Genomic DNA, 26,914 nt, shown 5'->3' on the forward strand with positions numbered 1-26,914 from the left:
GTGGAGTAGAAGAACCATTTTGGTTTTCTTAAAAGGACCTTTTGAGTGTGAAGTGTGAATAATTAATAATTTAAAGGTCCTTTTTCCACCATAATGAACCTTGGTCACGCTTTATTTTAAGGTCCAATTCTCGCTATTAACAAACCAGTAACTACAACCTTTGCCTGGGTATTGTGTAGGATTAGGGATGTAGAATATGGTCATGCAGAATATATGCTTTATAAGCACTAATAAAAAGCTAATATGTTAATAATAGGCATGCAAATAAGCAACTAGTTAATTGTGAGAATTGGTCCTTATACTAAAGTGTTACATGAACCTTTTGTACAATGGAAAGGTTCTATGGATATTCTTCATGGAACAGTAGATAAATAAAGAAAATTGTATTTGCATTTAAATTCAGTATATACTAGAGCGCTGCAATGGGTTTGGGCTCCCACGCGACCTGATTTTTCATATTCCTCATCCTTTCCTATCAAAATGCATGTTATGGATGCGAAAATTCAGAAACTCGAACCTGATCCGAATTTTTTTTTTATGACGGACGAAAGTTTCGGAGGCAGTGTGTGAGGTCGTATTTATTTTTTAACGTGCAAAAATTTCGGACTGGGTGGATACCTTTGAATATTGTCTTGGACAAAGGGACTTTGGAGTCAAAAATGTTGAGAACCACTGCCTTAAAATGTTCTTTATGTAGGCAGCTCACTGTGTTTTAGAACGTGGCTAAACTCCAGTGTGAATATGCTTTAACTGCACACTGTGTACAGATGTGCCTTGCTTCTTTCAGAGCAGCTTCCATCAGTGAAGAAAAACATGAACCGTCTCAAATCATTCCTCATTCTTGTTTGCCTTAGGCTGAGAAGGCTGATCTTTCACCTTCCTTATTTACATTTCATCAAACCTCTCTCTGTCGTTTTGCATTTTAATGGATCGCTGACATGTGGGACGGTAAATCAGAGTTTGACTGATGTTCTAAATTAATTTTTATATGATAAAACGAACTGCTTTTTATGGTTTTAGCACTATGATCCAGGGATGGAGCTTTTCCTTTCGAAATGCAATGCATGTGCAAGGAAAAGCCTGGGTTTGGTACAGGCAGCAGGTATTGCATAAATCCATATTAAATAAAATTATAAGCATAACATATTTTAATAGGAAGTTGATTGTTAATGCTAATACAGCATTCCAGACATGCTGAAAATATATGACAAATAATATGTAATATACGATGTAAAATAACACCATATAATATGTGTCAGTCCTCTGTCATGTGTGTCATGTGTTCCCGCCTCATGTTTCCTTATTTGGTTTGTTTCCTGTCCTTGTTTAGTGTGATCATTACTTAATTCTTGTCCAGCTGTGAATGTGAAAAATTTTAAGGCAACCAGCTTCAGCAGATTTTTTTGTTTTCTCAACTTGTTGTTTTAAGTGTATTCAACAAAAAGTTGAGAATCTCCTACAAAAATGAGTTGAGAGAACTCAAAAATCTGAAAAAGCTGCTTGCCTTAAAATTTTAAGTTGGCTCAACTTTTTTTTTTTTTTACAGTGTATATAATGCTTATGCCTACTGAGGCTGCATTTGCTTGATCAAAAATGCAGTAAAACACTATTGTGAAATAATATTAACATGTCACATGATCCTTCAGAAATCTTCCTAAAATCCTAATATGATTTGGAGCACAGGAAACATTTCATGTTCTTATTAGTGTTGAAAAGAGTTGTGCTGCTTAATAATTTTGTAGAAACGTCGTTGTTGAATAGAAAGTAAAAAAAAAAAAAAAGTAACATTAGACCTGTCTCTATGGTGTCTTTTTTATCAAATGAATGTATCGTGATGCTCTTGCTTGGGCACAAACAGAATGATCTGCAAAGTATTCAATTAAATTACATATCCAGAGCAGTGTTTTTAAAGTTATAGATCATGCTTATATATATATTAACTTTAAAAACATATATATATATATTTGATACCTACTGCACTTATTGAAGCCCTTCTACACCCATGAACCTTTCTGGCAATGATTACTTGGTAGGAGCTGCCTGCTTGTTTATCTGCAATTTGGTGGGTTTTCCATATTCTCCATGGGCTGTCTCCACTTTCTCCCTGGTCTCCGTGGCCACATAGGACTTTGCAGCCTACACCGGCTCTGTGGAATAACAAATAATGACTTTACAGTGCCAAGCCAACCTGCTGCTCCCAGCCAGAGCCCTGTCTCCATCAATGACAGCTGATTTGATGATGTGCTTTGAAGAACAGCTTTTCTATAGGCAATAATTATGCACAGCGAGTCTTTTCTTCGAAATTATGCACTCTGTACGAACAAGCTCATTATCGCACAATAATCAATGTCTAAATTTAATTTCTCGATGTTTCGGGCATAGATGTGAACCGTATAGATTTCCAGCTGGTATCTAAACGGACATTACTGTTCTTTTGTGCACTCGCACTGTACCAGGTGTTTCTGGACTTCATTATGGTGAGAGGCTGGAGATGTGTGTTCTGTCGCATCTCAGGAGGTGGAAGTATGATAAGCCCAGGGGTCGAGGCTGCTCCCAGATTGAATTTATATGTAACAATCTGTTTCCATCTCAGCAGCAGATGCCTGGCAACCACGTCCATGCGATCAGTGGTGAACAGCTGTCATTGTAAAAAGATAAATCACAGCGAAGGCATGAAAAAGGAACTGAGCGGTAGCTCTCGTCTTAGCAAATGAGGGGGTCATTGTGAGGAAGTGGTTTTCTCACCTTTTCTTTCATCAGGGTGTAATTAATAAGAATCATTAAGGCTCAGCAAGAAATACAGTCCTGCAAACGGATGGATCATCGTGATGATTGACTAATGATGGGCCAGCAACCAACTAGTAGTCTGTTAGGTTTACTAGTATATGTAGATTTGTTTCTAATATATTTTCTTGATTTTTTTAGCAGCAGTGTTGTTTTTGTTACAAGATATATACTTAACCTATTGTTTATTGATCGATAATAAACTTTTTTTATTCATATCTGTTAGTATTTGATATATATTGGCCACTGACCTTATACTGTACATTATAATGTTATAATAATTTGTAGAATGTAAAACAATTGGTTTTACTTCATTATGTTTTCATGGAGGATTGTGAGTGTGAATAAAAAAATAAATATGTCAATAAATATCAACTTCCAGTCATTATAAATGCCAATAAATAGACATTTAATTCTACAATGCCCATACATAATTGTAACCAAATATAAAATGTGTTATAATATTTTATAGGCTTATTTGTCATGTGTTTTAATGCATTATACTTCCTAAAGGTGTAACAATGAGTAGATAAGTAATATATATGTATTATAAGTGTGTTTACAATTATTCATGAGTTCATAAGGTATTATAAGGTGGCGTAATTAATGCATTAAAACTACTTTTGTAATGCATTATACATAAAGACTTTAAGTAAAGTGTTACTGATTTATGACACTTCTCCGGAATTTATTTGTAATTGCCTATAAGAAGTTTTTTTTTAATAGTAATACATTTTATTATTTTTTATAATAATGCTGTAACATAAAATAAGTAATTTTATTTTAAAGTCATCCGTTTTATAGCACCATTGCTACAGCGTAAATATTCAGATGGACTTTTGGTTGACTAAGGTGCAGATACGTTGTTTACGTTCAGATCAAAAGATTTAACGACGTAAACAATGTATCCATGTACATACGTGTAAAAAAGGACTGGAGCGTGACAACAGGGATAAGATCCAACTGCAAGCTTTATTGTACAGATCATGGTCAAGGCAGGCGGGGTCGAACACCAGCAAACAACAATATCCAGGGCAAGGCAAAAGAGTAATCTAAAACACAGGCGATGGTCAAGGCAGGCAGCAAACAATCAAAAAACTAGAGAACAGTCCAAAGTCCAAAACACATGAAGGAAGATGCTCAGTAGTGTTCAATGACAGTGGAACAAGAATTCGCAAAGGCCTGTTTGGCATGGCCCTCTTTATATGGCTGCCAAACTGGAAGTCACCATAGAGGAAGCAGAGGCAGCAGTAATAGTCAGTACTTGGGCAAGGGCTCCCTCTGCCGGTGTGGCATTACAATACGTTGCATACGTTGTTTACGCATGTGATACTCTCCAAAATAGCGCCAGGGTGATGTGGAGGAGACGAATTGTTGAATGAAGTCATTATTATTGTTTTCTTTGCACACAAAAAGGTTTCTCGTAGCTTTGTAAAATTACGATCGAACCACGGGTGTCACATGGATTATTTTAACAATGCCCTATATGTTTATGGACCTTGATTAAGTGTTAAGATCCTTGCTGCTTATGCGAAGGTCAGAAAGCTCTCGGAATTCATCAAAAATATCTTAATTTGTGTTTCGAAGATGAACGAAGATCTTACCAGTTTGGAACGACATTAGGGTTAGTAATTACATTACATTAGGGTTAGTAATTTTAATTAATGACAGAATTTTCATTTTTGGGTGAACTATCCCTTTAAGGCACCCCACCAACTAGTCAGTTTTAGATATGCAGTTTTTCACACCGTAGTCGATATCAGTGAGTGTTGATAGCTGTAATTTTTGTGGTTACATTAAATTCTTAAATGTTTTCAGCACACAACAGTTAGGTGGAAGTCAACTGAAGCGTTTCCCACAATCCTTTTGGGGTAAAAAAAAATATTCCCAAGTAAAATGTATGTATAGTACACCGCAAGGCTTTTGTGGTTCAACGCTGGGTTGTGCTCCGAGTATAAAACCAAATTAAAGGCTGTTTATCTACAGCAGTGCACTCCTGAGAGAGAGATAACACACATACTAAAACTGAAGGATAGATTTGTTGATGTATTGGGGATTGTTGAATATTTTGATAGGAGAGAGGAAGTACAGATGATGAAAGGGGATGGAGGAGCTTCCATTTGTGGTGGTTTCTCTGAAAATGTTTAAACGGCGACTTGGAGACCCATATAAACATATGAACTTTAAATGAACTGCTGTAATTTTATTCACCATGAAGTCGATCCACTATGAAAATTCTAAATTGTTAATGGCCGTAGATGGAACAAGTATGCTCGATGAACTGTAATGACAAGAACAAGAATGTAAAGTGGGTTTCTGTCTCCTGTAGCTCATCTGGTAGGGCATTGCGCTAGAAACGACAAGGTCATGGGTTCGATTCTCAGGCAGCACACATACTTTGAATGCACTGCAAGCTGCTTTTCATGAAAGCATCTGTCTAATACATTTGTTAAATGAAATGTCACATCCATCACTGCAAGGTGTTGTGATACTCTGTCTCATTTGGTGTCTGCAACATGTCTCATCTGACACTTCACCATGTCACATACTGTAGTCACTCTTGCCTCATTTTCACCCACCACATCTTCGTGTATCAAGTCATTCAAGTGGCATTTGCCAGCAAACAAAAAATAATGGCGTCATAATTGTCCTTAAATCCTTGATGAGAACAAAAAGCCTGTACACTTGTATAATGACACATAAATACAGTGCTTAAATACGAGGAGCTTTTTAAAGAGGTATCTATCTTCACTGCTCTTATTGTGAATTCAGAAGCATTATGTTCTCTCTCTGTCTATCATTTGAGGTAATTACACCCTCTCTCTCTCTCAAAAGAGCTCTATGGAGGACTCTCCTCTCCTAACAAATCAAAAAGCAATAATAGGCCATAGCCTCTTTGTAAGGCATGCATTTCATACATCAGATGTAATTTATCTACAAGATCAAACAGACTGGTGAACAATGTGTTTAATGGCTTGATTACATCTCCTTTAATAAGTTTAGCTGTTAATTAATCAGTGTCAGAATAATGCTTGCGTAGTATGTAACCTTAGTCAACAAAGTCAGTGGTTTTGCCCTGCGGTGCATTTTTTCTTGCTATTCATCATTTCAGAGCAATTGTATGATCATTATATTCTTGCGTTTCTGAGGGAAGGGGTCTTGACATCTTTTAAATGGATAGTTCACTTGAATATGAAAATTGTCATAATTTACTCACACTTACGTTGGTCGAAATATGTACTTACTTTCTTCAAGTTGAAGGAAAGATTTTTAGTGAATAAAGATTTAAAATCAGTATATTTTTCATATAAAATTATTGTGTAATGTAGCTGTCAGCTATATCGACCATATTTTTTGTGTTTTCTTTTATTTGTTTTGAAACACGTAAGGTTAAGTTCAGCCCCCCCAAAAAATAGCGGACAAAAGAAGAAATTCTAAAGACCGTTGAAGGTTGCTCTTCTTTTTTTTTTCGATTCATTGCCGTGAATAGGGACTGTAACTTACAAGTTTCAAAATGGACATAAAACACTTAAAAGTACCATTAAAGTGGTCCATGCAACTCGTGTACCATTTTTGAAATCTTTTGAAGGCATAAATCCTTGGCACATTAATAGGTTAAATAATATTGTCCTTTTAAGGCCAATCTTTTCAATGATATGGTTCATAAAACCAAACTTGAATCAGACTGATCTGTTCTGACTCAGTGATTCATTTGCAGCATTTAACAGCTCACTGGAAGAAAAGATTGACAGTGAATATATATTAAAATTTCAGTATGATTGTTAGACGTACTACTGTGTAATGTAATGCGTTTGGTGTTTTGAAGCTTGAAAGTGTCATTCCAGCCAAAAAAATTATTCTGAAGAAATAATTGATAAATAACTTGTTGTTTAGATGTTATTTAGTAGAATGGTAGCAAGTGTGGCACAAATTTTTTTTATAAAGTAGTCCATAGTGTTCAGAGAAACATAAAATAAAAGTAAGAAGCTGATTACAAAATTTTAATTTTTGGGTGAGCCATCCCTTTAAGACTGCATATATTGATGGAGAATCCACAGGCTGGCCCAGATCAGTTTATTTTGTTTACGTAAACCAGACACCGTTACTGTATTAATATTGCCGCCCGTGTTTTAACATGTAGCGCCGCGTCTAGAGTTTTTACAAGTGTTATCGTTTCTCTCCTGCTGACATTTGCCATTCATTCACATCAGCATGAGTTTTCGTTTCTGTGGTTCTTTTTATGTCTCTCCCATGCACCTTTTCAATTTCTCTGCCTTCCTCCTTTGTTAGCTTGTTGTTCCCTTGTAAAGAATGAATAAAAGCAATCATGCCTTGAATGACGGAAGGTCAAATTGAGTGTGTTCATAAAACGCTGGAATTTGACCTGCATGGTCAATGTTCAGTTCAAAATAAGGGAGTGAAGCAGCTGCTCATCGTCTGTCTGCTCAAGGTAGTAAAATGTCAGTCAGCTCTACTACTTTTATAATATCTTCTTAAATTGCTAGGAAGAAATTGAGAAAAATATATATAGAGAGTATACTTTGTTTTTTACCACCTGCTATTGCCAGGTGAATTTAGAATTAATCGCCCGTAGTGTACAAAAATATTTTAAAGTAATTATTATTATCATCATACACTACTGTTCAAAAGTTTGGAGACATTAAGATGTTTTTTTATTATTATTTATTCTATTTTTTTTAAAGGAATTAATACTGTTATTCAGCAATGGTCTATTAAATAGATTGTTTTGTCTTTACTGTGACTTTTGAGCAATTTCAAATAAATACTGTTCTTCTGAACTTCCGATTCATCAAAGAATCCTCCAAAATGTATCAGGTTCCACCAAAATGTTAAGTAGCACAACTGTTTTCAACAGATATGAATTTTAGAATGAATTCTGAAGGATCATGTGACACTGAAGACTGGAGTAATGACTACTGAAAATTAAATAGACTAAATAAATCTAAAACCAAAAAATATATATTTTATAATAAATTTAAATAGAAAACAGTTATTTTAAATTGCAGGGATATTTCACGATATTACTGTTTTATATTTGATCAGATAAATGTAGCCTTGGTCAGCATCAGAGATTTAAAAAAAATCTTACTGACCATACCAATGAAACTTCTTCAATAATTTTATTATCATGACAATGTGTTTTTTGTTTCTTTTGTCATGCATATATGTGACAAACAGCACTGTCACATATATGCATGACAAAAGACAAACTAGTCTGTCTCTTGGTGAAACGGTACCTGTCACAAAAACCATGAAGACAAATACCTCATATTTTCGTTTTGGAGTCTTAATGCAAGGAATATTCTGCATATGTATCACCACATGGAGTTATGAGGTAAAAAAATGTGCGGTGTTGAGTCCTGACAGATGCTTTCTTTAATAGATTGTTTTGGTTTTTGATTTGAATCGTGTACGTCGCTTACATCTGCAACAGTCTGACTATCGCTCTTACAATTCAATTCAAACCATATTGCAGTTCTTAATAATGTTACCAGTGAGTAACTCTGAGTAACTTTATTTATTTGCCAGTTTTTACTCGCAAGAAAAGAATATCTATTAAGCATGGCTGAACATCAGAAATGACAAACTTGTGTTGTTTTTCTTTGCAGAGAAAAGGCCGGACTGCTCCAAGGCGAGATGTGAGGTGCAGTTTTCTCCACGCTGCCCTGAGGACTCCATATTGATCGAGGGCTACGCTCCACCTGGTGAATGTTGCCCCCTTCCCAGCCGCTGTGTGTGTAGCCCAGCTGGGTGTCTGAGGAAAGTTTGCCAACCCGGGCACCTCAACATCCTGGTCTCCAAGAGCTCAGGCAAACCTGGGGAGTGCTGTGATCTCTACGAATGCAAACCAGGTAATAAAGTTCAATATTAAGTTATGTTGTGACTTCCTTGATTCTATCTTCACATGATGCACCATGTAGGTCAACTAGCTAACAGCAACCAAACGGGTATAAACCGGTCTGCGCTAGCACAGTATAAGGGAATAGATCTCCAAAAAAAGAAAATTCTATCCATCGTGTCCATTTTTGATTTTATGGCAATGACTGCGTAAAGGTTTTTCTTAGAGCTTCGACTTTTATGTTCAATGAAAAACAAACTATTTACCTCTATGCTGGTTTTTCTAAAATAAAAAGCATGCAGTGTCAACTTTTCTTGCAATATCAAATTCTTTTCCTGCTATAGCAATGGATGGATTGTTGTAGAGTCTTGGGAATCCACACCAGGAACCGGCTAGTGATAGATTTGAATTCTTTGCAGGTTATCTCAAGATGCTGTCATAGTACCTTAATTTTAATATATCCTCTTCTGTCATGCTGAATTTTGCTGCAATATGGCAGCCTTGAGCAGAGATAGGCACTTGGCTTCAACATGACATAATAAACAACATTAATTCATTTCCCAATACACTAAAGAGTGCGATTTTGTGATTTGGGAGTTTGCCAAAGCCTTTGAGACACTCTAAAGCCATTGGCTGTTGAAAATACATGAGTGGTTCTGCTTCCGGAGGCAGTTTGGTAGATAGGACACAAATGCATTGGGTTCGATTTTGTAAAAGACGCTTTTCTGAAAAACAAGTCAAATTTACATGAAATAGAAAATTGTTAATACAGATTTTTAAAGAATTTATCAGCTTACATTATTCGTAAGTATGTCATTGAAAGATAATCATAAATTTCTACTCAATGTTTGACATTAAACCTACATTATATAATGACTTAAGCACTGTAAACAGCATGTGTTGAAGTTTATGATGTGATATAACAAGTAAATAATTTGCTTGGATGAGAGTCTGATGAGGTGTGTTAATGAGGCTTTGATGAGAAGTTCTAAATGTTTTATGTCTTGTTTTGTGTTCAGTGTTCAGTGTAGACTGCAGCACAGTAGAGTGTCCACCAGTGAAGCCTGTCCAGTGTCCAGCAGACAGCTATGAGACACAGGTCAGACTGACAGCAGATGGCTGCTGCACCCTTCCTACCAGGTTAGATGTTACAACTGTCTCACACTCACAATTGAGATTCGAATGTTACGCATGTCTCGCACTCAATTCAGGTTAGCATTATGTCTATTTGCAAATTAGGTACAGTTGTTACCTATCTCCACTCACAATGAAAGTTACCGACTGTTACATCTGACTGATGCTCACAATGTAGGTTAGTTTTGCACTGACAGTTCAAATTAGAAGTTACACCTGTCTCACTCTGTTTTATATGTATCACATTGACAATCCAGGTTAGATGTTATACCCGTCTCACTCGCACAATTCCAAATAGACCATTATACCTGTCTCATGCTGACAATCCTGATTAGAAATTACACGTTTCAACTCTTTCACACTTACAATTCATTCTAGGTTAGGCGTCACATCTTTAGACCGTTACACCTATCTCATGCTCACAATCTTGATTAGATGTTACACCTGTCTCGTGCTTACAGTGAAAGTTAGACTGATACATCTACTCTCACACTCATGATCAAGGTTAGATGTTACATCAATCTGGGTTAGACATTGCCTCTCTCATGCTGGCAATCCAGGTGAGATGTTACGTTTCATGTTCATAATCCAGTTTAGACATTACAATTGTTAGAGTATAGATTAGACGTACACGTACATTAGACTTGTGGGAAGTTGTGGCCTAATGGTTAGAGAGTTGGACTCGTAAATTTATTATAAAATATAATCTGTCAAAACATAATCCAATGGTTGCGAGTTCGAGTCTCAGGATGGCAGGAATTGTAGGTGGGGGAGTGAATGTCCAGCGCTTTCTCCACCCTCAATACCACGACCGAGGTGCCCTTGAGCAAGGCACCGAACCCCCAACGGTTCTCCAGGCGCCGCAGCATAAATGGCTGCCCACTGCTCCGGGTGTGTGTTCGCCGTGTTCCGGGCGTGTGTTCACTGTGTGTGTGTGTTCACTGCTGTGTGTGTGCACTTTGGATGGGTTAAATGCAGAGCACAAATACTTGGCCGCATGTCACTTCACTTCACTTCACTACACCTGTCTCATGCTCTCACTCCAGGTTACACCTGTCACACACACAGTCCAGGTTGCACATTTAAACCTGTCTCTCACTCACAGTGTAGGTTAGACGTCACACCTGTCTCATGCTAATAATCCAGGTTAGAGCAAAACGATTGTCCAAAAAAAAAGCATTATTTTTTCACTATTTTAGTACTGGTTCTCAAGTCCCAGTGTGTCTCAGAGTTTTCATATATTATTATTTCAGCACTGATTAATTAATAACTTCAGAGTGACAGAAGAGAGTGTTTTGTTGTTATGAATTGGGTATGACAGGCCCCCGCCAGCATCACTCTCTCTCTCTCTCTCTCTCTCTCTCTCTCTCTCTTCTACTCAGATGTGAGTGTTTGCCTGGCCTCTGCACCTTCCCACAGTGCTCAGCAGGGACTTCCCCACAGGTCGTGTCACGTGGTGATGGAACACCTGGGAGGTGCTGCGATGTGTTCGAGTGTGTCAATGGTAGGTTCTGTTTTCTGTGTGTCTTAATTAGTGTTTATGTGTAGATGTTTTGGGAAGGTCGTCTAGTCAGTGGGCAGAACCCTGTCGCTGCTGCCATAGTGACCGGCCATTAGCTCAAACAGAACATTACCTAAAATACACACTTTTACTATATCTGTTTCTCTCTTTTAAAAATCAATTTACAGTGTTTTAATGTTAATTGGATGGAATTTTAATTCATTTTACATTTAATGGGTTTAATAAACCCCAAAAAGGCGCCGCTTATTATTGTTCCCCAGATTGCTCTTTCTGTGTCTCTGCAAGGCATAAGTGGATGCCGGCTGAGTATTGCAGTTAGAGCTACATTAACAGCAATTTTCTGATAATTTCAGAAAATAACTTTAGCTATGATGAATTATGTTACTATAAATTTGCGTATTTCAGATTTTATGCCTTTTCATACTTATAATTAGAAATTAATATAATTGATCATTTAATTTTTGTATTTTTTTATTCATACTGTTGATGGTGAATTTATTTTCCTTCATTTTTGAATTCTGGAAGTTAGGTTGCATATTCTTTGTTATTTTTTCTTTGTTTGTTTTTTTTGTTTTTTTTGTTGTTTATTTGTTTTTTTGCCAAATGGAGAGCAAACACTCAAAATTAAGATGCAGGGTCTGGTAAATATATTTATCTGTGCCCTTTTCAAACAAAATGACAACAATGTTATACTTCAAGTTTAATTCACATCTATTTTTGTGACATTGTGTAGAAATGGTGATACCAAAAAAGAAGCTTAGACCACCATTGCAATTTAAGTATATGTTTGTGTGTGTGAGAAGTTTAGAAGGAAAATGGAACATCTCAACCAGAATGACACTCACATTAGCAGATGGTATAACAACAGCATAAAAATTATTGTTATACATACAGTATATATATATATACACATACATATACACACAATCCGAATTCCGAAAATGTTGGGACGTTTTTTTTTTTTTTTTTTCAAATGAAAGCTAAAAGACTTTCAAATCGCATGAGCCAATATTTTATTCACAATAGAACATGGGGAACTTAACAAATGTTTAAACGGAGCAATTTTACACTTTTATCCACTAAATGAGCTCAGTTCAAATTTGTTGCCTGCTATAGGTCTCAAAAAAGTTGGCACAGGGGCAACAAACTGCAGATTAAAAAATTGAAAAGATTCAGCTAGGACAACATCTAGCAACTAATTAAGTTAATTGACATCAGGTCTGTAACATGATTAGCTATAAAAGGGATGACTTAGAGAGACAAAGTCTCTCAGAAGACCCAGGAATACTTCCAGAAACCACTGTCGGTAAACACAATATGCCGTGACATCTGCCAACTAAAGCTCTATCATGCAAAAAGGAAGCCATATGTGAACATGGTCCAGAAGCTCCGTCGTCTCCTGTGGGCCAAGGCTCATTTAGAATGGACTGTTTTAAAGTGGAAAAGTGTTCCATGGTCAGACGAGTCCAAATTTGACATTCTTGTTGGAAATCACAGAAGCCGTATCTTCCGGGCTAAAGAGGAGGGAGACCTTCCAGCGTGTTATGAGCATTCAGTTCAAAAGCCAGCATCTCTGATGGTATGGAGCTGCATAAGTGCATACGGTATGGGCAGCTTGAATGTTTTGGAAGTCACTATGAATGCTGAAAGGTATATAAAGGTTTTAGAGCAACATATGTTCCCCTCCAGATGACGTGTATTTCAGCAGGACAATGCAAAACCACATACTGCAGCTATTACAACAGCATGACTTCGTAGTAGAAGAGTCCGGGTGCTGAATTGGCCGGCCTGCAGTCCAGATCTTTCACCTATAGAGAACATTTGGCGCATCATTAAACAAAAAATACATCAATGATGACCACAAACTCTTCAACAGCTGGAAACCTATATCAGGCAAGAATGGGACCAAATTCCAACACCAAAACACCAGAAACTCATAACCTCAATGCCTTGACATCTTCAAACTGTTTTGAAAACAAAAGGAGATGCTACACCATGGTAAACATGCCCCTGTCCCAACTGTTTTGAGACCTGTAGCAGGCATCAAATTTGAAATGAGCTCGTTTTGTGCATAAAATCTATCTATCTATGTGTATCTATCTATCTATCTATCTATCTATCTATCTATCTATCTATCTATCTATCTATCTATGTGTATCTATCTATCTATCTATCTATCTATCTCTCTCTCTATATATATATATATATATAAAACACAAAATACATTGGTATTCATAAGGGACATCTGCGGTTTCCCACTTTTTGAAAGCACTTGTGCCTCTTGTGCACAGCCGTACACAAACACTACACAGTGCTCCCTAACTAATAAAACCTGCGCTGAGAGTTGGGACAGAAAGAGAGAGCTTAACCCCACAGTCACTGTGGGAAGAGCTGTGTGCAGGTGGTGGAGAACTCTTTCAGATGAAGAGACTGCAGGCGACAGGTGGACAAAAGCCACAGGAAATCAACACTAAATCAAAACTGGGAACATCAGCGAGCACCAGGCCGTATGTCGCGTGTTGGGCCTTTTCCATATTCGTGGATAGACAACCGCCGAGAGGAAGACAACAGAATCAGGGCTCCAAACACAAAGGCTCAAGAGTGGTGTTTTGAATAAAAGGACCCATGAAAACAATCCCACTTCCCCTCTAGTTGTTTATTTCCTTCCAGCTTCACCTATAGCCAGGCCTAGTGCACACAATAAAATGAAAGACATACCAACAAAGGGAAGCAAAGCGAGTGCGTCCCAAGGACTCACTTTTCCATATTTGTCATTTGGCGAGTCACCTTCCTTTCAAGCACCTATGTATATAAACAAGCTAGCATAAATAGCAATGTGGTGTGAGGTGCCAGGTTGTGTGTCGTCTTCACAGCGAGCGGCGAAATTAGCCTTAGGCTGATTTGAGAACAAAGCACTGAGGCCGGAGAGCAGCGTGGGAAGCATCAAAGCTCCGAACAGAAATATAGTCTAATTGAACATCTGGCCACCGGTGGCTTTGTACAGTGTAGAGGCCAATCTCATATTCCATAGCTGAGGGGGGTGGGGGAGAACATGAAGGAGCGACGGAAAGAGAAAATGAACTCATCCCCTTGGATGGACAGAAACTGATTAATATTCAAAAGATATCACGCGGACGTCATTAGATGAGTGACCTTCTCGAGACTGTCGTGGCATGAACAAATTGACACAACAGATGAATACACTGCAGACGAATGTGAGAAAACAGTCACGTCAGCTGATGTTGAAATTCCTGTATTTCTTTCTTCTGAGGAACAAAAGTCAAAATTTTGATTAATATATCAGTCACTCCTTTTTTGGAATGGTAGTGAATGGAGATTAAAGCTTTACAAAATAATCCAAATAATCCAAATAATCCAAAAATCTTACAAAATAATCCAAAACGCCATAAAAGTATAATTAAAAATAACCCATAAGAGACAATAGCATTGTGTGATGAACATACAAATTTAACTAGTTCATCCAAAAAATTAAAATTCTTTCATCATTTTATCATTTATTCTGTCACCTTCATAATTTCTCAACCTGAAGGACTTTATTCTGTGGAACATAAAAGAACATGTTTTGAGAAATATCTAATCGAATATTACCAACATTCTTCAAAATATGTGACCCTGAAGCACAAAACCAGTCTTAAGTCGCTGGGGTATATTTGTAGCAATTGCCAAAAGTACATTGTATGGGTCAAAATTATTGATTTTTCTTTTATGCCAAAAATCATTAGGCTGTTAAGTAAAGATCATGTTCCATGAAGTTATTTTGTAAATTTCCTACCATAAATATATCAAAACTTAATTTTTGATTAGTAATATGCATTGCTAAGGACTTCACTTAAGCCGGGCTCACACTGTGCGATTTTTAATAGTCTTTTGCGATTGTTGCTTGTCACACTGTACGAACATGATCCCCATGTCAGACTGTAGGATTTCAGTTGTCTTAATGTCAGACTGTACGACAATCGAGACGCGATAAAAACGGACGTACTCAAGAAGACTTGTCCGGAGTTTTACGTCATCAATACGTGACCCGCGTTCTCTCGCTGTAATGGTAGCTAGCAAACAACAGCAACGTGTAGCGTTAGTTTTATTAATTACATGCCTTGATGTTAAAAAAAAAAAACGAAAAAGACGACGTGTGTGGAGCAAGTCATGGCTGGGCAAAAGAGGACTTTATGGACTTCCAGTTCTACAGAGCGAACTTGAGGTAATTTTGTTATTCGAGTTTAAACATCCTGCCCCTTAATAAATAAACTTTAAGTAAACTTTACTTTGTACATATATTGTTTTTACAAATAACGAAGTTGAAGTTGTCGCACTAATTGCGTCATCAAGTTCAGTGCTCCTATTGGTTCTTGGTTTGACGGTCGTCGTAGATGATGTCACACTGCAGGAAAGTGTCTGAAATCTTCTGACACTGCCAGAATTTAATCGGAGGAAAAAATTGATCGCAACGGCCATTAATCGGCTGTCGGTAAACATGTCAAACCAGCGATCTAGACAACCGATTTTAGCCTAGGATCATAGGAATCTTTTAGGATTTTAGGATTTCAAAAATTTGCCAAAATCGCACAGTGTGAGTCGGGCTTTAGACAGCTTTAAATGCAATTTTGTCAACATTTTGTTATTTAAATTTTCAGATTTTCAAATAGTTGTATCTCAGCCAAATATTGCCCTATCTTAACAAACCATCAGAAAATCGAAAGCTTATTTATTCAGCTTTCAGATGCTGTATAAATCAGATTTTCGAAAAATTGACTCTTATGACTGGTTTTGTGGTCCTGGGTCACATATAAGAAAGTCAAACAGGTTTGGAACAACCTATTAGGGTGAGTAAATTATGACAGATTTTACAGTTTTTGGGCCAAATATGCCTTCCTTTCCTTGATAATCTTCACCTCTACCTTTTAGTTGAAGGATCATTGAACCAAGTGAAGTCCAATTCATGGACAAATGATTCAAATGAATCAAGTGAATCTTGTGAACTGGATTAACTGATTTACTGTATTAAAAAGATCCAACTCAAAAGAATGATTCGTTCACAAATCAGACACCATACTATTCTCGTGAATGTGCTTTTAAGTGAATAATTACATTCTGGTCTGCTTTTTTCCATCAAAGCTATCGTATGACTTCAGAAGTCTTCAAATATAGTAAACAAGTCGTATTTACCACCATTTTGGAGTGCAACAGCCCAAGTCCTTATTTACTTTCATTTTTTTGTGTGAGTGGCCAGAATATTCTTCAGAATTTCTCTTGTGTTCCACTAAAGAAGTAAAGTCATATGGGATTTTAAAGACATGAGGGTGAATAGATAATGACAGAATATTCATTTTGGGTCGGACTATCTGTTTAATTTGATTTACATAATGCTGGGCTGCTGGAAACTGTCTCTATGAATCTTTAATTGGAAGAAGGAGCCGGCATCTTTCACTTCTGTCCTCTGTAATGTGTGATAAGATTTATTCAATGTGGCATGCCTTAATGGGGATTTGAGGCTTATTAAATTCAGTTTATATTGTGTTTATTCGAAGTTTTTCCCTGTAGATTTGTCACATTGGCACCTCATGGACATATTGCAAGCTGGTCATTAGCTGGTCCAAGATGGTCTAGATTAGTCTTGTGTAGCTAGATGTTTTACTGTCACCAAACTCGGGACCAGGTTGCAGATATTCTGACAAAGAAACAAACAACCTGCCTGTTTAGATGGAAGGAGGCCATGTGACTGACATGTAAACTGACCAACTGCAATAATAGGCTGACACAAAAAAAAATCTGGAGACCTAGTATAACATATAATGAGTCATTAAAGAAATGTATGGCCACCACTTTAAACATTTTAATAGACCTAAAGTGTAAACTGTCAAACTACTTTTACATTTTTGTTTTCCCCATTCATTATTATTCCTAACGGTATCTACATAGAGAATCAAAACTTTTAAGTTTCCAACGAATATTTGAGTAGATCAACCATGCCATTTCTGAACAAATTCACGGCTTGATGATTCTAGAAACAGCAGATGTCAGACAGACAAAATGCCATCTTTCTGTGCCAGTCGCTCGCTCACTCACTCTCTCCCCAAGGCGCCCGCACACACTTCCAAAGGCAAGTGTTTGGGATGGCAAGAGAGTGAGCATTCTCAGACAGTGTTTGTGCACCACATTTCTCTCTCAGGCAGTGATGTCACCCTTTTGGGGAGTAGATAAGAAGAAGGACTGATTAGTAAGTGTATGTGTCTAATCTAGAACATTCCCACCCTGAGCTAATCGCAACTCCTTTCCGAAAGTGAACTAACGTGAACTAACTTTGACCACACCAAGGAATTCCACAGTTGTATGCATCTCAAAATATAGCAAGCAAATGTGTTGCTAAAGATAATTTAGTTTGTTGTTGCACTTCTCCATGGTGTTTGGCGTTAAGTTTGTTTACTCTTTTAATTCGCAGCTTTTTCACTTTTGCATTGAAGCACACATTAAAATTAGAACGTGTTGATCAACAAGTGAATATGTGAACATGTTGTTTGACCGCAGCAAAACAGCAGCCACCCTGCCACATTTGCGCATGGTAGATTTGCTTTGTCATTAGCGATATTTTTATCTTTGTGCATCTTCACACATGAACTGGCGCACCTGTCAGTCCCCATTCATACAGCCCCACTGCTACGAGCCCCATCATTAAGTTAATGTTTACCCAGAGAGCGGTTGTCATGGAGAAGGGCATGATTGGCGGTTTGCGCGAGCTGTTCAACCTAGGGGTAGAAGGGTGATGTAATAGAGGTTATGAGTGCTGAATTTGATCCTCCTCTCAGCGTCAAGAAGCTTGATTGTGTTGTCGATGCTTAAGCTGTTAGCGTTAGGATTAGCTCTGTAAACATTAGCATGTTGTTCTGCCTCAAATGACGTATGGAAGAACAATGTGCACTCTTTCAGAGGACAAGCGTGGATTAGGACACGTCACTCTGAAGGAAATGCTTAAACAGCTGTTCCTTCATTCGAGAGATTATAAGCCTTGAAACCACGTTTTTACCTGGCTCAGCCAGTAAATGACATAACTTTTTAGTTTAACCGTTAGTGTAAACATAACACCGTGGCCCGGTGTGAAGCACGGGTGTCTCTTTTTCTCTTTTCAGAGAAAGCGTCGTCGAAAGAGGAAAGTGATTTTAAGGTAGGGCTCAAATAGGAGTCACCGAGGGGCCATTCAAATAGCGTGTGCACTGTGAAGCCTACGATGATTGATGGGCCCCGTAGGCACTATGCTCTCCCTTTTATACTCCGCTCTTATTTATGTCTGCTCCAACACAGCGGCCGCTATCTTTCACTGATAAAAAATGGGAAGACATGCACACAAAGGCGCCATCTTTTTGTTTTGTTTTGTTTCTTGACAACTTAGCCTTGATTTGCAGGTGTTGTGTGGTTGTAGTGATTTGCATGTCCAGAGCAGTGGCGGGTCTTGGCAGCACAAGGCGCTACTGTGGAGAGGCGAGTTATCACATTATTTAGTCTGACTCTCAGCAGTTGCAGCCAAAACAAGCTAGCCTGCAGCATGAGGGAGGGCTGAAAAACACTGGGAGGCAGCTCCTGTTGGGCTCTAAGATAGGAAGAGAAAAGAAATGCTGGCCTGAGTCGTTCTTGAGAGGCGTTCTCCTACCTAACACAGGAAAAAAAAGCATCTCAAGCATCTGAGAGGATGATAACCGCAATCGCCTCGGCCTTCAAAATCTATTTCTTCTTCGTGGTTCAGATTGTTTTCTCCCTTCCCTTAGTGAGAAACTAACATTGCATCTGAATGTGTCTAAGCCCCTACTGTACAGTAGGTGAAAAGCAGTATGTGAAATGAATATTCTGCCCAAATTCACAGTATTCCTAAAACAGTTCACTCCTAAAAATAAAGGTTAAAATAATGTAGAACCTTTATTATCTATGGAACAATTCCATTCCACAAAAGGTTCTTTATGAAGGTACCCAGATGACCTACTACTTCATACTACACATTCATACTATATAGAATATAGTAGTGAACTTCACTCTTCATCCAATGTAGTACCTACTCAGACAGTATGTGATTTCTGACACGCCTTAGATATTTGTTTCGCCGTAGAATATGGATTTTGACATTTTTGTTCACTAAGCTACAAGCTACTTTAACTAGTTCTATCATGACAACTCTTAGAAGATTTTACCATGGTAATGGATATGACAATGTTCATGCATTTGGACTTGGTAAAATAGATCTGCTATGCTGCTGAATTGCTGCTGCTGTTAGTTATTGCTGCTGCTTCTGCAAATCAACTACAGGAACTTGCTACTGCCAATACATATTCCGAAACAGTGCTGTGAGTATTTAAGACATGTTGCTGCTGCAGAAGTAACATATAAAATAACCTGTAACAGATCTATACAGGTGGAGCTGGGGAAGGTGGAGGGTTTCAGAGGAACACTGAAAGCATGCTGCGAAATGCTGTAGTAAATGCTAACCAGCTATTTAAATATTAAGCAGCAAGCTCATTAGCTGCGTAAGCAACATGAACCAATCATCTTGTGCCAAGTAATTTAACACTGTGAATATCATCAATTTGCGTTAACAACCCATCAGCCTGCACCATCTAGAGTTTCATGATAGAACTTGGCATTTCAACTACAGTTAAGCTATACTTTCGAAAAAAAAGTATCTGTTACAAGCTAGTACACAAGCAAGTACACACACAAAAAATCTGATTATTCAAATAAATCAATGAATTTACTTTTAAATTAGTGTGTTATTGATACACTGATGGAAAAACAATATAAACCATCACAGAAATTCTAATAGTTTTCTCTACAAATATCATTACAAACATTACAAACCATCAACTATTAACCATTAAAATCATTAAAAATTGTTTCCTGTTGTATGTTTTGGGACATATTCCATTAGGATTTAGTGGTTTTAAAAAATCACAGAAGGAAGGCAACAAATTACCAGTAGAGGCCCACAAGGACTGTTATAGTTTCCATTAAAACCAATATTATTCCCACCACAACCATTAGCATATCAGCATACTAACATTTTTTATATAAAGTTATATTTTTGGGCTTTTATGCCTTTAATGGACAGGACAGTAGAGAGATGACAGGAAAGCATTAGGAAGAGAGAGGAGAGTGGGATCAGCAAAGACAAGACAAGACGGCAATCGAACTCGGGTCGCTGTGAGCACAACTGCGCTATATATCAGCGCACTAACGACGAGGCTATCGGCACGACAGCATGCTAACACTTAAGCTGGTCGCACACGGGACCAGAAGTGTCGTGCCGTGTCGCGTTGCGTTGCGTCTTTCCACGTCTTTAAAATTCAAACACATTGTTTTGTATAAGCGTACGCATAGCGGCGCCTAGCAACAATTCAAAACAATGTAAAGACGTGACACGACGCGACGTGGCGCTGCTCTTCGTGTCCGGTGTGCTCCTGGCTTTATTCAGCAGTTTGACCCACCCTGATGAGTGGCACTGTAAACCAGGCTTCATTTCACATGCAAACAGCAGGTTAGCCAATCATAACAGAGGTCATTTGCATATAGAAATCTTAAATATGCACAGTAGCAAAAATAACTTGTTTAAAGCTAGTTAGTTACTTTTCTAGCTTCAACCATTTTTCTACTACCAACCACACACCCTTTACCAAAAACCCTCACAAAGATGTCCTATTAAAAGATGTCAGCATCAAAAGATGTCAATGACCCCAACCAACAAAACAGATCACAGGCAGATTGCCTAGTTTTCTCACCAAAAAGCTTGGCCCGCCCTCTTGACTCTTGTTTTGCTGTTTGCAGAGCCACTGGCAGTCACAGAGACAGGCATGATTGCTCAAGATGCCTATTTCATTTATATCAATCAGGTAGTTGGGCAGTGTAGAATTCCAAAATACAGCACTTTTTATTCTAAAGGACAGAAGGGAGGAGGAAAATTGTCATATAAAACTAAATTACATCAGTTTTGGTGCAGGAAACCTGAACTAACAATAACAGTGGACTTCAGGGGGAAATATAAAATGCTACTAAAGTATACAATATGGCTCCTTTAAAGACCCAACGAGACTCAGTTTGTGGTGCCTGGATCGAAGTTGAAAGACTGCCTGTGATTCTTCTGCTACGTTACATTTAGTGCACACTGGTCCGTGTTTAACCATGACCTCAAGCGGGAGGAATCTGCACAAGTACGAGTTTACAACTGGAGGTGGGAAATTATGTAAATCCTCCACGTTAAGGTTAAGGCCTTTGAACGGTAATAGATGTTATTTTAGGTTGCACTTCAGTGCTCTGTTCAGGAACTGTGAGACTGAGATGTGGAGGTGTTTTAATCTCCAGATGGAGAATTTCATTACTGCCTCTTCACAATCCTGTCAAACTCTTAGAGTTAAATATAAATGGGCTCTTTTTCCTCCTGCTTCAGATGGCCTTTGTGTAATAAGAAAGACTCTCTGTGTATGTGTATGTGATTCTATATCTCTGTTGTCAGAAAGCCATATGAGAACACAGGTAGAAGCCATTCTTAATTTGTACTCATACAGATGTGTGGAGGGTTGGGCAGTCATATAGATTACATAGTTGACTTCTTTCACTTACCTCATCTCGTACAGACCCTGCTAGTGCCGTCATACACTCTAACAATTCAGGTGGGGCCAGTTAACAGCTGTTGGCCTCAAGGCCTCGGAGGGGAGGGGACCTGTTGGATCAGTCTTGAGGCAGAGAAAACTAGGCTTTGGCGTCTCAGGGTAGTGTTTCCATGGTTACCATTCTCTTCCACTAATTTACACTGAGGTGTGGTGTTTTCGAGACGAGAGAAAGAATCTCCTCCACTCCGAATTTGATCCTGTAAATTATTAAAATAATATTTTTTTTCTAACACCTCATTATTATTATTAATTTAAAAATAGCAGTACGTTTTCTAGGTGGTAAAACTACACAAAATATTACAACTGGAACTAACCTTGCCATGTCATAAAAAGCTCAAATTATTATATTTTTTAAATATATGACCGTGACACATTAATGAGGGCCTGCAGGTTTTTTTCCCTGGGTATTTGTGCAGATTGGTTGTACCACATGACACTACAGACACAAATATAAACATTTGTAATATATACATATCTTTTTAATATTTGTAATATATTTTAATATTTTTTGTACCACCTCACTGCTTGTAATATACAGAACTATGGTAATATTTTGAATTCAGCAATTGATAATATATTCATCATAAAACAATATTTTGTGTATACATTTCATATTTAATATATTATTTGAACAAAAGGAAATTTAAATAAACACAACTTTGTGTAATTTTCTTGGCACACAATGTACAGATGCCTTAAAGGCTAGACAGGGCAGTAGCTGGGGCAATTCAAACCTCAGGGGCCCTCCATAGCCGTGGGCCCCTATAATCGTCACAATCTTTCACCCCACTAGTGATGGCCCTGAGGCTGGAAGTGTAACACATTAGTGTAAAATGGGCTAAGACTCAAATCTTCAGACCTGAACAGAATAAAAGAAACTGCCAAATCAAGTTTTTTTGTGCCTTTTCATAGTTCCTCTCATCTAAAGGTTTTGCAGAAAGGAAAAAAAAAATGTTCACACACCTTTGACACAGAAGGCCAAATAGTGCGAGAAATTAGTACATTTTAAAGGTGCTTTTAAGGTGTTTTTTATGTCATATTTCATTTAATCTGGGTCCAAGAACCTTGGTGTCAGTTTAGCTGTTTGGCAGTGAAGAACAACCCTGGCCATCTGCAAGAAGTTCCTTCAAAAAGTTTACTGAGACTTTGAATCAGCATTTTCTTTCCTGACAATGTCATTACAGGATTACAGCTCCGGGAGGAAATTCTGAATATTAAACAGAATTCATTCAAGCTCGTTCTCCCTACACGACGCCCAATCCCTAATGCCAGAGGATTCCCGGAATAAGTCCAAGTCAAAGACTTTTCCATAAAACTATGAAGGAATTTGCTGCAGTTGTATAATCCTTTGTGATGGGTAAAGTCCTAAATCAAGGCAGCCAGTGGGTTGAGAAATGGAGCCACCAGCTCAAGCCTGACAAACTTTGCATATTTGTTCAACAACCAGCTTGTCCTACTGTGGTGAGAGAGGGATAAGCCCTAGAGCAGACACCAGCTCTCGTGAGCCTCAGCCAGCTGTTTACACACCAGCACTTATGGCTTGCCCTTCAAAAACGGAAATACAGCAGGAAAGCCAGATTCTCCTTTTTACTATTTTGCTGCAGAATTTCTTCTTCTGTGAGGTCATAACAGCCAGCAAAACAAGTGGGGGCGAGCACACTATCTGCTCTCCTACAAATCTTCCACGGCATCCAGACGTCTTGGGTCAGGTTTTATCTTGAAAACTTATGAGATGCAGCAGGGGTTTAAAGCAGCCGTTTTACATAAACACTGACATTCAATGAGACAAAACAAAGAAACAGGTCATACCTTCTCTTACCATGTCAGAGTCACCTCTAAAAAACCCAACAATGAGTCTAACTGTGATGTGGTCACTTGTGTCATTTTTAAAGAATGAGATCCATTTGGGTGAGACCACTGCACTGAACATCTGGGAAGTTCAAGATGCTGATGTAACTATCACTCACGCCTCCACTAATTATTCACCTCTGCCACAACATGTCACCTGGCTGTGGCTGCACCATCGCGCCTATGGGATGAAGCTCATTAGTCATTAAGATAAATAAAAAAGGTTTATTGCACTTAAAACAAAAAGCATGAGATGTTGCGTTCAAGATTGTAGTTTCAAATGAAACCTCTTCCCTCAAAACGGAGTTCCAAGTAAATGGATGAGGGAAGCGTGTTCATATATCATTGCAATCCCAATGCAAAGTGTATATAAACAGCTGTTTCACGCGTTCCACCACCCCAGCACTATTTATTTCTATAATTAGGTGCAGAGGGGTTTTTAAAGCTTGAGTCAAGTCTCAAGCGTGAGCCCCTTCATTGTAAAGATCAAGCCAATCCTGTTTATTGCTTGCATAGAATGTATGAATGTGCATTTTGATTTTTTTAATGACATTGTTTCTAAGCCATAGTTAATTGAGTAGGGAATATGTAGTGAATGGGCAGGATAGCATGGTTAATTGAGTTGGGAATGGGAAAAATAATATTGGTAGGATATGCGTTGAGGGGAAGGGAGTTTGAGTAGAACAGGTTAGTATAGTGAATCGGTCAGGGAATTGATAGTATAGGGTAGTTAGCAGTTTTGTGGAAACTATTTCAGATTTACAAGCTATAATGTAAAGTAGTTTAAGGGATAGTTAGTTAATTAACCCAAACAAATTATTTCTCATCTTCATGTTGTTCCAAACATTTTTTACTTTTATTTCTTGGCACAAAATAATGTGGATCTTCAATTAAGATTAAACTTGAACTGATAAATATCTAAATGTGCAAGGATTGAAAAGAATTGCCGAGTTTTTTATTTGTTTGTTTGTTTGTTGTTTTTTTATTAATGATTCACTGTTTAGAAATATTTGAACAAATTAATCATTTTTAACCAATTTACTGTTTGCAAGGACTCGAACGAATTGAGTCTTTTTTCCCCTGTTGACCGTTTGCAAGGGTTTCAAAGAACCAATAAATCATTTTTGTAGTGATTTAACATTCACAAGTACTCAAAAGTATTAGTAAATCATCTTTTAAAACTAATGAACTGTTTGCAGAGAATCAGTGAACAGTTTTTGCAACTGGTTCATTTACATTAGCATTTACATGAACTGTTTTATAGATATATATTTGCCAATTCTTTGCAGACCGATTCACAAAAAGTGCTTGAACTTCCAATCATGGGAGTAAGATATTTTATGAGATATTTTAAATTATGTTCAAATACTTATTTGATTATTACCTTTAAGATTGTTTATCTTGCTTCTCAAGATGGAAATATCGATTTCACAGTAAAAGCTAATGACCTCTTCATAACCTACTATTCCTCAGCTAATTGCCCAGATAGCACACATCTAATGCCTTCTGTTCCTGAAAGTGTGTGATAAACAAGTTATATTTCACTAATAACAGATCTGAATCCTTCTGCTCATCCTTCTGGCGTACTATATCATTAAGATCATTCAACACAGACGACACTTGTTAACACAAGACACTTGACATATTACACTCATAGAGAGCTGTCCTTTAATAGACATCTCAACTCCACCTGTACAGCTCCTTTTAGCATCCAATTCCTTTACAGCTGTCTAATGGCAAGGGGTTATTTCTTTTATTACTTTTAAAAAGTTTTTTTTTTCTTTTGCGCATTGATTTTTAAGCAGCTCCTTCCAATTAGTTGCCGCTCTCAGAAGCGGTAGCAGTCACGCAGAGGAGAGTGACAGTCCCAGGCTGATGGAACAAAAAAAGCTTTGATTAGAAAACTGAGCAAAATCACACAGTCCTCTGTGAAGCCTGTCTAGTGTGACAACCTCACAGTTGCCACACCAGATTATTAGGTAATTCACTGAGCCTCTACTAATTGACAAAATTATTCACTGGAATTAAAAACGGTGTGCACCGCATTTGGCTGATCTTTCAACAGTTAAACGTGCAGAGATCAATTCTTACTTGGCACTGGCTGCTTTTTGATAGCTCCAGGTTTCTAATAATTCCTCTTTTAATGGATTGCTTTGATAATCTGTCACTCCTGTGTGATAGGATTTTATGGAATGTTCCAAGGCCTCTTGTTCGCCATAGGCCGAGTTCCTTCAGATGATTTGGGTCTGTCAAATATGTTGTGATCAGAGGTGTTTTCAAGGACGTGTTTGGCGTCATTCAACATAAGCGCAAGGAGGGGAAGTGACACACATTCCCTAAATCAAACATGTCATGGTGTTGAAACCAAAGAATTACTGTCACTGATTAAAAATTAAGAAAAATGGTTTTTATTTTCCATATCTTTTAATAATATTCAAAACAAGATATGTATCTATATGTATTTATAAAGACTAAACTAAAACTAATAATTTATCTCCTAATTTATAATTTAAGAAAAATGACTTATGCAAATTTTTTATCTTAATTTTTCTTTCTAATTTAATTTGGACAGTACATATTTCTATTAAGCAAGGATATGTTAAATTGATAAACATAGTGATAGTAAACTATTTTTTTTTTAATCTATTTTGAATAAACGCCGTTCTTAACTTCTTGTCATTTTAACTTTTTATTCATCAGAGAAGCTTGAAAAAAAATTTCACAAGTTCCAAAAACATATTAAGCAGCACAACTTAAAATCACATTATGTGCATTGAGTTATGTGTGTGAATTTCTGTTCTGTTTGTGATCTATTACTTTAATTTACAAAGACAACTGTGTTAACATAAGTCCTCAGAGTTTGAACACATATAAAGAGACCTTCATTAAGTTTCATTTTGGAGTAAAAAGCAGGCTGGTCTCATGTACACAAGCGTAGGCATTATAATGCATGAGCTGAAAGGGGTATTTGGTAGCTAAGGGTTGCCATGGTGACCGGTGAGCATCAATTCCACAGCTATCTGAAACACGGCTGCTAAAAGCTCTCTTGGACACAAATGTACACCGTTTAGGTCCCTGCGTACCCCATAACTAACTATTCTT

General features: G+C 37.6%; 1 protein-coding gene across 1 annotated transcript in view; it reads left to right on the plus strand.

The window, feature by feature from the left end:
- LOC306850830 (cysteine-rich motor neuron 1 protein) overlaps window positions 1–26,914 on the plus strand; it is a 115,169-nt gene that overhangs the window by 50,214 nt on the left and 38,041 nt on the right. Inside the window, exons 3-5 of the mRNA XM_079386746.1 lie at window positions 8,415–8,657; window positions 9,664–9,784; window positions 11,161–11,282. Coding sequence (XP_079242872.1) covers window positions 8,415–8,657; window positions 9,664–9,784; window positions 11,161–11,282 — 486 coding nt within the window. The remainder of the gene's footprint in view (window positions 1–8,414; window positions 8,658–9,663; window positions 9,785–11,160; window positions 11,283–26,914) is intronic.

The sequence above is a fragment of the Barbus barbus genome (genome assembly GCF_936440315.1).
Source record: "Barbus barbus genome assembly, chromosome: 30".
Lineage (NCBI taxonomy): Eukaryota > Metazoa > Chordata > Actinopteri > Cypriniformes > Cyprinidae > Barbus > Barbus barbus.